Source organism: Protopterus annectens, chromosome 2.part0, assembly GCF_019279795.1.
Source record: "Protopterus annectens isolate FY-2018-M chromosome 2.part0, PAN1.0, whole genome shotgun sequence".
NCBI classification, from domain to species: Eukaryota; Metazoa; Chordata; order Ceratodontiformes; family Protopteridae; genus Protopterus; species Protopterus annectens.
This window is the reverse complement of record NC_056728.1, coordinates 52,091,836-52,104,577: the sequence shown is the minus strand read 5'-3', so window position 1 is coordinate 52,104,577 and position 12,742 is coordinate 52,091,836. Positions and strand designations below refer to the sequence as shown.

The window sequence follows — 12,742 nt, the reverse complement described above, 5'->3', positions numbered from 1 at the left end:
GAGGACCTTCTCCAGGACTGCAACTACATCTCCTACCCCTCCAGGTCCATCCCTGCCCCTCTCTGCCTTGGGTGGAAAGACTTCCCATCCTGTCCAAGGTCAGCCTTCCTGTTCTAGCCTTCCGGGGGGGGGGGTGTTCTTTCCCACACAGGTTCCCTACATCTTCTGAGTCCTTCCCGGAGCTCCCCATGGAGGAGGGTCCTTGTAAGCAAAAGTGCAAGAGGAGGCACGAGTCCCTCACTGAGGACACAGACATCGATGGAGACTGGTCCCCCAGATCTCAGCCCGACAATGTCTCCTTTGGGGACATCCTTGAGATCTTGAAGCAGAAGGACAGATGGTCTCCAACCCCAGTCTTTAGAGGAGTCTGTGTTTCTGAAGGTGTTCAGGACAGGTCCATCTACTTCCTGGATGTCCACCCCCCCCTGCTGATGAGTTGGTTGATCTTATCGCCACCAGGGCCTGGAAGTAGCACGACACTGTGGAACCTGTTCCCAAGTGAGCCGATAAATTCCTTAGCCACCCTGTGAACCTCTCCTTCTAAGAGCTCTGGTTGATGCCATGGTGGTTGCCACTGCCACCAAGAAGGAGCTGACAGAGTAGAGCTCCACAGTCCATCCCCCGAACAGGGAGTCCCGGGTGATAGACCGGCATGGGAAGTGTGTGCATGTCTCAGCTACCTTTGAACTGAGGGCAGTCTGTTACTTGGCACACTTGACCAAGTCCCTTCGGAGGCAGGTAAAAGAACTTACCACTTCCCTTCCAGAGTTACTGCCGGTGGAGGGCTTCAAGAAGGTATTCTCAAGCTTTCTACTCTGATGTCCTTCAATAATTCCTCAATGAGTTTAATTTCCAGTACTGCTGAAGCTAACTCTCGACCATCGGGTACCAGTATAGCTATAAGGCTACATGTTTGGTTACAATTATGTGGGTTTGCGGAACCCTTCAAAGAGTCTTTTAAAAATGCCCTCTTTGATGGGTCCATCTTTAGACCCACCATGAAGGACACTTTGACCCATAGTGAGCAGGAAGGGAAGACTTTGTCCATGGTCAGGATCAAGCTTTCTACTCCTCAGAGATCTTTCTCCAAGACCCAGCGAGGAACTAGGAAGATGTGGTTCTGGAAGTCACAGTCCTTCCAGGATGCTCCTGATTCCTGTTCCAGAGGCAGGGGAGAGGATTCAATGGCAGATGCCGCCCTAGAGGCAGAGGGATCACAAAATCAGGGCTCCAGGGAACCTGTTTCTGAACAGCCCTTTCAATGCTCCTGAGGCATTGCCCTGGAAGCAGTTGGTGGTTGTATTTCCTTTCGCCCACTAGCTTATACAAGCATCACATTTGATCAGTGGGTGTTAAACATTGTTTCCAGGGATTATTTAATTACCTTTTCGGAACCCCCTCCTGTACGAAGATGCCTCCCTAGCGTTCCACCCCATCAGAGGGAGTTGGCCTTTAAGGAAGTCCAACTTCTAAAAAGAGCCGTCTAAGAGGTCCCAGCAGGTAAAAGGGGATCCAGAACGTATTCTCGCTTCTTTTTAATGCCAGAAAGACTGGGGACCTGCATCCTGTTTTGGACCTCAGCGAGCTGAATCAGTCGGTCAAAAAGTCCAAATTCCAGATGGTCATTGTTCAGTTAATTCTGCTTCTCTTACGCAAGGACGACTGGATGTGCTCCGTGAATCTCCATGATGCTTACTATCATATCAAGATAGACAGGCACTCCAGAAGACATCTTTGGTCCCGGTTAGGGGCCAGTCATTACCAGTTCAGAGTACCCTTTGGACTCGCCTCGGGTGTTTACCAAATGTATTGCAGTGGTAGCAGCTCACCTGCAGCTGCAGGGATTTCAGGTATATCTGTACCTCAACAATTTGCTCCTCACGGCACCCTCACGGCATCGACTGTCACAAGCCATCCATTATGTTCTCCTTTTCAGTCAGCTGAAGATTACTGTCAGTCTTTCAAAATCGAATCTGGTTTCCATGAAACAGTTGGAGTTCATAGGAGTCCAGCTAGACTCTGTTTCAGAGATTGCATCATTGCCTGTATGCAAAGTTTAGTTGGTCTGAGAACAGGTCATGCATATCTTAGATCTTTCGCATCTCCCAGTTCACTTGATTCTTAGGAACCTAGGATCCATGGCCACAAACATTCAGCTTGTGTGCAGATGGCACCTTCTTTGGTGGCTTCAAGCTCAGGATCTCCTCATAGGCAGACCCTTTTCTCTCCCCCCGCCCAAGGCCACGGTGATCACAGACGCTTCCCTGTTGGAGTGTGTGTGTGGGGGGGGGGGGCATTTCCAGGAGAGAACTGTCCAAAGCATGTGGTCCCCTGTAGAGACCAAATTGCACATAAATGTCCTAGAGATGAGAGCAGTCCTACTAACGTTGCAAGCCTTTCAAAGCTGCCTCCCCCTGGGGATGACTGCAATTCAGACGGGCAACAAGGCAGTGGTCTGGTATGTCAACAAACAGGCGAAACATAATCTTACCCATCGTGCAGAGAGGCCATGAGAGTGTGGGAATGGGCAATATCCTCCAGGTGCTTTCTTCTTGCAACACATATACCTGGGGACTCCTGTTGACCAACAAACTCAGCAGATCCATTTTGAGTCCTTAACTCAGCAGATCCATCTTGAGTCCTCACGAGTGGTCACTCAATTCTATTGTGTCGAAGTAGATTTCCAATTGTTGAGGTCTGCTGTGCTGCAACCTGTTTGCCTCCCCAGCCAACCACAAATGTAGGAGAGTCGCCGAGGAATACTCTAGTCCACAGCTGACCTCTGTGTCTCCTTTATGCTTATCCTCCTTTCCCTCTTATTCCCGAGGGTCCTGTTTGCCCCTTTCTGGCCTTATCAGCCGTGTTCCCCTTCATCAGGTCTCATCTAATGTATCCTCCCTGGGTACTGGATCTTCTTCAGTATGTGATCCCCCATCCTTTAGGGCTTCCTCTTCCAAATTGGACCCTTCATCTAACCGCATGGTTTCTCCAATTCCAGTGATCTTGAAACTGTCCAGGCTGGTGTCCCCCATCAGGCATATTATCCTAGCCTCACGGAAACCCTCTACTAGAAAGGTTTATACTAGTAAATGAAAAAAAAATTCTATCTGGGCTAAGAGCAGGAATATGAATCCTTTTTCTGCCTTTGTTTCAGATATCCTTTAGTTCTTGTCCTCACTTTTTCAGGCAGGGGCAAGTTTCTCTACTGTTAAGCTCCTGTTGGCGGCGATTTTTAATTTTCATGAAAACAGTGAGCTTACGTTCTCTTCCAGACTTTGCAAAACGTTCATGAAGGGTGTCTTACTTCTAAGACAGCCCATCAAGGATCCCTCACCTCTTTGGGACTTAGTCAGAGATTGCAGCACTAAGGTTGAGTCCTTTTGAACCTGCTAGTTTGTGGAATTTCATATTCTTGTCATGGAAAATGGCCTTCCTGGTTGATATAACTTTGGCTAGGAGGGTTTCCGAATTGTAAGCTCTTTCCATTACTCCTCTGTATATGATCTTTCACAAGAACCGAACATCTCTTGGGCAAAAAAGAGGGACTCATCCTAAGGTTGCCTCTGAATTCAATATAAATCAATATATTCAATTGCTAGTGTTCTTTCCTAATTATTCCAACAAAGGAGAGTACATTCTGCATACTTTTGGACTTACACAGGCAATTATGGTTTTATCTACATAGAACCAAAGGGTTTCGCAAATCAGATCAGCTCTTTGTGGCTTTTTCTTTGAGCAGACGTTGCCTCCCAGTTTCTATGGCACCTGTTTCCAAATGAATCTCTAGCTGCATTTCTACAGTCTATGACAATAGGCATCTTAAGGTTCCGGGCAGAATCGGGGTTCATTCTCCTAGGTCAGTGGTTACTTCCTTGGCATTCATGGCCAAACTCTCTATTGATGACATTGTGCTGCTGCCATTTGGTCTAATCCTCACACCTTTATATGTCATTACAAGATTACAAGCTGGATTTGGTTTCCAGGCGCAGGGCTTCCTTTGGTTCCCCAATGCTCCGGCATGTCCTTCCTTGAGGCCTCCCAGGATGTATGGTAGCTGGGGACTCTGACCCTTCTGTGAGGAATGACATGTACTTACTATAACTCGTCATCTGTTACCCTATGTCATTATTCCTCACAGAAGAGTCTTGGATCAGACATCGGATCTGAGCCGGCAACTTAGCACAGACAGATCCAAGGCTCAAGCTCCTCCCTCTCCCATAATCCCCTGCTGCCCTCTAACCCGCATGTCGAGTTTGCTAACAAAGCTAGAAAAGCTAGTCATCAAAATTACAAAGGAGAAATAAGTCCTAACCATAACTCCCCAACTTCCTCAGAAAATCAAACAAGGAATGGGGGTGGTGGGAGGGAAATGTGAGGAATGTCATTACATAACCCCCCCCCCCCCCGTGGTCCAGTAGTGCAAGGTTTGATCCTGTCAGCCTCCATTGCCCGTGTGTCTTTGAGTAAGTCACTTAACCAAACACTGCTCCCAGGTTGAGTCTGAAATAGGTCCATGGAGATCGTAGTCGTACTCTGGAAAACAAAAATAAAATTACTACTTTTTTTTTTTGCATAAGTTTACTTATGTATTTACCATAACGTTCCATTGTTTTCATTCTTCCTCACCTGTGGGTCTTTATTCTGATCCTCAGATCTGACTCTGCTGTATTTCCTAGATTTTGGATCCTAGTCTTGAGCTCCTCCATCTTCCCATAGTACACTACACTGTGCCTCACTCCTCGGATCAAGTTTGCTGCCCATTTACTAGAGATTTTTGAGAACAGGATAGCTGAATGAAAATATAAAGGTCCAGATGGAAACATGAACAATATTACATCTAAGATCCTTTTAAGAATGATGGGGCTGGGAGGTAGCTGGGAGGGAAGGTGAGGAAAAATGAACACCGGTAGAATATTATGGTAAGTACATAACTTCTTTATTTGATGTTGTCCTTTTCTTTCTTCCTCAACTGTGGGTCAGAATTCCAGCAACATAGTTTTTGGGAGGCCTTCAGTGAAGGATATACCTAAAAACATTGTCGAACCAAAGAAAGTTCTACTTGGAGACCATGCCTAACTTTTTTGTCACAAAAGGAGTTTTTGACCAAAAGCTGTAGTACAGATAACCCTGATAGGAGTTCTGGTAAAATGGGGCTCCAGGGTGATGGTTAGAAACCATTTTAGGAAAGAAAAATGAGCAAAACTCTTAAGTAATCCATTTGGCCGTGTAAAGTTGACAATTGCTTGATCCAAGCAGTTAGATGGAGAAAGGATAAAAACAGCTGGTTATGCTTTCTGTAATGTTTGCTTGTTGTAAAATGAACATAATTTTGTTATCCATTAAAAGAAAATAAAAGAACAATAAATGGTCATTGTATAGATCAAGTTCGCTTCTGTAGCTACTTTGATTAACAAGCAGTGAATGGTACAAATGGAGAGCTTTACACAGTCTCTAAGTCATCAAAGGAAGGAATTAATTTCCAGAGTGGGAACTCTATTAAGTTGATAACTGAAGTGCAATAATAGAAACCAGCAAAACAGTCAGAAAGTTCTAACAACATAGTAGCCCTTCAGCCCCAATAAGGCAGGTGAATAGTAGAGGAAGAGACAAGAAGTCTGTGCACAACTCTCGACCTCTTCACTTAATTTCTTTCTGTCTTCGTCATCTCTCTCTCGTAAAAAAAAATAATAATAATAATTTTTCATATCATATGTGGACACTGCTAGGAGGAATGAAAAATAAGGGACACAACAAGGGAGCAATTCTGTGCATTGTTCGTACATAGTAAAAAGATAAGACAGGTTATACAACAGTATGAGATTGTGAAGTCTGTCACTAAAAAAAACAACCTCACTACTGAAGCATGAAAATCCTGACACATTGTGAGATGTGCCTCAACCTAATCACCCACTCAGACCCCAGCTGTCTACTTGAAAATTCTGGCTACATTTTGTCTGTGAACGTGCAAATTACCATGTATGCTGTTACTTAAATTAGTTTCAAACTATGTATGTTTGTCGGTGATGTGAACATCTTATCCACTATGCCAACCCACAAACCTACTTTTCTTGGCAGGCTTGAAATTCAAATCTCAAACTTCCGCCAAAAGAGTTGGAGAGTGTGACAGGACTTGAGAAGCAAAATGACTCTGGGCTAGGGAAAAAAAAGAGAAACTTAAGTCCTCTTAACCCTGACAAGCCCGAAAACATAGTAGTAACAATATCTGACTTCGCATACATTTTTAAAGGGATATCCAGTAAAACAGAAAAAAATATTTCTAACCGCAAGCAGTCACCAAGGGAGGAAAGAAGCATAAAGAATGAATAGATGAAAGAAAGCACAAATAGACAAAAAATGAATAATGTGAAATAAAACTTTTTACCGCTCGAGACTTTGAATCCTCCATCTGACCATGACGGCAGCAAAGGAGATCTAAAGAGTTAGGCACAATGTAGTGCATTGTGGGAAGAGGGAGAAGCTTGAGACTAGGATCCAAAGTCTAGGAAACGCATTCAAGACAGATCAGAGGATTGGATCCAAGACCCACAGGTGAGGAAAAATGAAAAGGGCAAGATCAGATCAGCACTTTGTCAAAAAAGTAAAACATGCAAGATGAAGGAAGTTGAACGGAAATACAGGAAAAGAGTGAATATTGAACATCGATCTCCTTTAAACTTTTTTGCAGAAGGATAAACCCCCTGCATTCCCGATGTGGAGGTCAAAACTATCACGCCCATGAACTTACATATACCAATTCTGAGATTGCCATACCTTGGAAGAAGGAGAAAATCCTAAGAAGTGGAAGCTTTGGACTTGGAGTATGCAAGTCAGTGTTTTTTTGTCATTCAGCCACTGCATTCTGGACTTTGCTTTCAGAGTCTTAACATTTCAAACAGTTACCTAGTCGACATTAAGAGGATATATAAATAGCATTCATAAATCTTGAATGGTTTAAAATGAGCAATGTCAATGTGTTAGTATTTTATTAAAATGGGCAAAAATGCATATATGAAAGTGTCCTACTTGTGGGAGAATGTATATACTAAATAGCATATAGTTAGAAATGGACCTAGATTGTAAGTGAATGTTGAAAAAGTGATGTTGAGGGCTGTTTATGTGGGTTAGCTTTCAAGGAATGATAAGAAGTGACTGTTTGCAAGAAATGGGCTATTATATTGGCATGTATATGTGGTACCTAAAGCGTAAAGGTTATCATATGGTAGGAGAGGGCAAGTGTAGAATGCAGTATGTTTATTTAAAAAAAAAAAATTGGGGGGTACAATTTCAAACATCTGCAGTCATTTATGATAACAGCATTGAGTTTGTGTCTTTCGGCTTTTTCTCGGTTAGGGGTCTGCTATTGTTTAAATTTAGGAGTGGTGTTCGTCTGGTATAGAATATTAATTGCAAATGTTTTTATTAGTTTTATATTCCTGAATATAGTGAAAATACTTTACAGTCAAGTAGATGCTTATACTGAAGGTTAGTTCTCAGGCTGTGCAATGCATCTGAATAATGACTCTAGTGTCTTGTGTGTGTTGGGGGGGGGTTTAAGTGACGCAAGATTATCGTTCTTTAGTGGGTAGTGTAGATAAAGTAACACTGGTGAAATGTGTTAATGAAAGCTGTATGTTTGGAGTCTTCAACATAACTTTCTACTTTGCTTTGGTGGTAACACTACCATTTAATCTGAAATGTAGTGAACTTACTAAGGAAAAAATAAATGTGAAGTAGCCAGAGGTTATCCCTTATTCTTCTGGGGATGATTTTTTTCTGGATACAATCTCTCACCCCTGTGCCTATAAACTGTCAGTCTCTTTCTACTCTGGCATGTATTTATTCTTCTGCTGCACCTAGCTGCTCTGCTACACACCTGTTGCCCAGTGTGGTGAATACCTCTGAACTGTCCAGATTTTCGCATAATGTCCCAACTTTTACCTCATATTTTTGGTCTGTTCGTCAAAATTTGTGTTTGGATTTTTGTGACAAATTAGTGAGGATTGAATTCAGTAAATATTGAGTTTCAGATTTCATGCCCATCAGAAAATGCATTATAACACAAAACCTTTTATTTTAGCAACTTTCTAAGCTTATAACAGGAATATTTAAAAATTGTCCCACTTTTCTGTCCTTTGTCGCCCCCCCCCCCCCCCCCCCCATTATTTTTGGCTTTGTCCAGAATTTTTATGCTAAGAGGTTGAGAGCTATGGGAAGATTCCTGTTTTACAGAAAAAAACTAATCCTTCTCCCACCCATAATGTTGGTGAGTAGCACTAGAGAGAGGGACTGATTTAGATGACTAGTGGTCTTCCAGCAACAGTAAGGAGTAGAGTTTATCCTTCGGTCTTAATCCTGTGTGGCACCTTGATGTGGATGCCCCACAACACAAGCTCTGCAGGCATGTACATACTTTTGCATATGTAACTAATGCCAGCTACAGCTCATCACCACCACACTGAATTGTGGATGCATGAGCATTCAGGACCCTACCTGATATTATTTGCCATGGCGTCCACCTTGCACCACTAGTGGTGCAAACTGTACTGCCATCCTCATCTGTTGGATAGGTGAGCCACTTGTGGTTGCTGACTGCCACTCTTGCCGCCTTCTCCAGTACCCAGACCACTAGTTATTCCCAGGTGTAAGTCTGAGTAAAGGGTTTTTATCCCACAGCACTACATAGCCAGCACAAATGATTGGGTTTTGGAACACTACTTGGTAGTGGCACAGTAAAGGCTAAAGTGCAGTAGCAAATGGGTATAGAGAACAGGAGATGCCATCCAATGTCTGGAGAAGGGGCAGTTGCAGAATGACATGCCTGCTTATGTGGTTGATAGATGTGCTTTTAGAGGGAAAAGCAGAAGTAAAACAAATTAGAGAAACTTCACAGTATGAGAACGGCTTGGCTGTCTGAAGTAGTAGATAAGCTTGTAGGTTCTGTGTGCTTGTCATCATTAAATTGGGGGGAGGGAATTTTAAAGAGAAAATATATACAAGCAACATGTCCTTATTTATATAGGTTTGGTAATGGCAAAACTTTGTAAAGTTGTAAAATGGTCTCACAGTTTTGTCTCTTTAACAGGTTACTGTGCCAGCTGCTCATCATACTTCTACAGCCCCCACAGTGACATTAGTTCAGCTTCCCAACGGTCAGACTGTTCAAGTTCATGGTGTTATTCAGGCTGCCCAGCCATCAGTCATTCAGTCACCACAAGTGCAGACCGTTCAAGTAAGTCAGACAAAGGTAATATTGAACCTGTGTTTATATTAATTTTTCTGTTAAGTTGAATCACACTTCTCACATCAGTAACTGTTACAAGTGAAATTCATGAAGTATAATAAAATATAGACAGTTTGTGTGGATTTTGTTTTATGTGTTTACTTAAAAGCAAAAAGCACAATACCTAACTCTTAAACATATTTGTATTATTTAGAAACAGATGGAGCTCTGATACAGCATTAATTCTCTGAACAAACACCTCCCAGTACTACAGTTAAAAAGTGTAAAGGCACTGCCTACATGTGAAAATGTGAAACTCTCATTGGCATCAGTGCTAGAGTGTATTTAGAACTGTCCTAGTGTCCAAATTACACTGGATGGTATTGATTGCACTTTTTCCTTTGTCATGTCATGTTTCATTGCATATTGGTAGAATATTTAATTCTTGTTAGTTAACAGTTAACTAGACTAACATTGATGTAGTGGACATGCAGACGTCTTCCTTTCTAGACAGAGATTTCAAATATTAAGGGATTTTTTATGTAGGTGCACTTTACAATTTTAGGAATTGGAACAAATTTTACCAGCAAGCGTTCTGTGGAAAACATTTTGTGTGTTAAGACCTTTATGTGAATTTTTTGCCTAGCTGTGCTCCTAGTGAAATATCTTTGCTGATATTTTGGTAGAGTAATAAACTTCTTGACTGTTGGAAAGCTAGCACAGAACAGAATCAGAATATCATTTGTTTTGCTACAGATATTTTAAAAACTGGCTATCACAGAGTCATGAGCTGTATTTTAACTAGCTTTGCTGTTTGTGTATGCATTAAAATTTACATTTTTAGAAGCAGTTTCTACCCCATAAGTTTTTTTTTATTTATTTTATAGATTGAAAAAACTCTTGTACTAATTTCTAGCAAGTATTTTGCATTAACTTAAGAGTAGGAGGTCTATCTTGTGTGAACATAATGATTTTAGAATCAAGCTAGATTTTTGTTTGTCTTTTTTGCCTGTGGCATCTTTGAATATTTTTTTATTGTCTGGTTCTGCTGTGGGTGCGTTTTGGTTTGAAATTCTTGAGTTTGTTGGTGATGGTCTCTCTGTGGCCAAGTAGAAAATGAATACAGTGTTTCAGGTTTTAAAAAATAGATGTAAAAGTCCCCTCCAGATACTTGGACGTTTTGCTTGGTGTCAGATGGTGGAACACCTGGATGCTAACTGTGATATAAACGGTTTGGTTATAGGAGTCTGCAAGAAAGTAAAAATAAGTTTAATTTTAAAGGGTTTGTTGCCAAATTGCTGATGCTAATTCCAAAGCCAAGAAGGACAAAAGAAACCCAGATAGATGGTTCTAATTCTAGTTGAGATGTGAAAACTTTCTCGCTTGCTGCTAAAGCTCCATGGTGCTTGTTTCTTCTTGAGTTGTAGAGGAAACTAATGGCTGTATAATTAAAAATGCGGTACTACTCCGTTCTGTAGAGGGATCTCTCTGCTAGAAGTCATGGTAGTTAAGGATCAGATGTTTAGGAAGAGCGAGTAGAGATTCTTCTGAAAAAGTGCTTTTTAAGTGTTTTTAGAATGTACGCCTTCATCAATGTGCATGCATTCCTCCAGATGCTTCTGTGGTCCCTTTTTGTGTGTTGATGGGAACATGATGATGAGAGCATTGTTATAGCGGCAGGCACCATTCTTCTGTTTCTTCCTTGGTTTTCTTAGTGGTACCTGGTGTTTGGTTGACAGTGGATGTTCCATAGATTTGGACATTGGCATCATGGATAACATTGCTTTTGGAAACAAAGCAATATTCCATACTGGTGACCTTGTTGCTAAGACTGTGTTGAGAGTCACTAGGGACTAGGTGTTCAGTGCTACCGAGTCTGTACTGGCCTCAGCTCTGATACTGTCAGGACGGTTATTTGTATCAATCAATTTTACATTTAACATTCTGGTACTGAAAGTGTCCTCAGTTCCAGTGACAACTTCGGTACTGAGACATGATTGTGATGAATGGATACTGATCCTTTCATTTCTTGGGACTGTCTTGACCCTGGATATCTTAGTTGCCGAGACTTTGAGGATTGATAACCGAGAGATATTCTTTGTAGTTGAAATGTTGCAGTACTGACTTCTGGGACTCTTATCTGCAACAGTCCAGAAGCCAGCTCAAGTACCACAGCTTTCACCTTTCCACTCTAGGCGTGTTTTTTCATTGTTCACCACTAGATGTATTAGAAGTCGTCCTTCTATTCATCTGTTGCAGTATTCTTTACATAGGGGAGTTGTCTGCTGTAGGTGACCCGACGTTGGCCATTATACAAAAGTCTTTCACTACTGTAGGTTGCGTGGTACATCGCACAATGGCTGCTTTCCTACATCAGCCATAAGTGACATACGCATGCACAAATCTCAGCTTCTCCACATGAAAGGGTTAGGGCAGAGGATTCTTCAGATGAAGAGGCATCCTCTGAAGAGGAATCTCTGGCCTATTCCTCACAGATCCAATCCCCTCTACACTACACTCACCTAGAAGAGGGCTCCAATGGAACTGACTCACCCATGAAAGAACTAACTCTTTTGGGGACAGACTCTGCTCAAAATCAGAGATAATTTCAAATGGCATAGTATTCAGGTGTTTGGAGTGCAAGAGAGATGCTATGACCTTCTACAGGTGGAATCACCCTTCCCTTTAGCTGTTCTTCCTGTATTACCTGCTTTTCTAGATGCCTTTGTCTCTGCCTCCCAGGCCCCTGATTCCCAGCCACGTGCCCTTAAGAAGCCTGACAGATTTTGCAAGGTTCCTGAGGACTGCAGGTTCCTATTTAAATGTCCTTCAGCAGACCCAGCAGTTATTTCAGACAAACCGTCCAGGTTACTGCCTTCAACCTCTCTCCTTCCTTCAGATAAGGATAGCAAAATCTTAGAAAGGCTGGGGAAGAAAGCTTATACTTCAGCCAGCTTGGCATTTAGAGCCATTAATTACCAAACACACATGACCAGGTTTGCCCTAGAGCTGCTGTCTCAACTCTCCCAGTCATTTCTGAGTTGCCTGACTCAGAAAATAAAACCTTGGCTACACTCTTGCTTAGAGCTTCATCACAAGTAGCTTGTCACTCCATCAAATGGAGCTGTGATGCTTCAAAGGCTTCTTCTAGGGCAGCTGCTTCTGTCTCTGTCTTAAGGAGATTTTTCTGGTTTAAGATTCCAGCCATTACCATAGGACATTAAATCTAAACTTATGGATGCTCCTTTAGACAACTCTGCATTGTTTGGCCGTGCAGCTGTTAACTTATTTAAATCTCTGCATGAAAAGGGAAGGGAATTGCAGGAACTGAAACCTATCTTTGTTTTCCCAGTGCCTAAATTTCAGCGAAATTGCACAGCAAAAATTGCCTTCATACATAGGCAAGTCCCATTCTGCACCTAAAAAAAAAAAGGATGGTAGGAGGCCTAAGCAGCCCAGGGCTGCTCCTGCAGCTCCAACTCAGAAGTGGCCCTTTCCTGACAAGGTTGCTTCCCTCTGATT

The 12,742-nt window shown here is 42.3% G+C and overlaps 1 protein-coding gene across 3 annotated transcripts in view; it reads left to right on the top strand.

Moving 5' to 3' along the window:
- Positions 1–12,742, top strand: part of CREB1 (cAMP responsive element binding protein 1) — a 1,172,277-nt gene that overhangs the window by 504,749 nt on the left and 654,786 nt on the right. For 2 of the 3 annotated variants that reach the window (XM_044060541.1, XM_044060540.1), the window contains exon 3: positions 9,083–9,244. In XM_044060541.1, coding sequence (XP_043916476.1) covers positions 9,083–9,244 — 162 coding nt within the window. The remainder of the gene's footprint in view (positions 1–9,082; positions 9,245–12,742) is intronic. The other variant, XM_044060543.1, reaches the window with a different exon arrangement.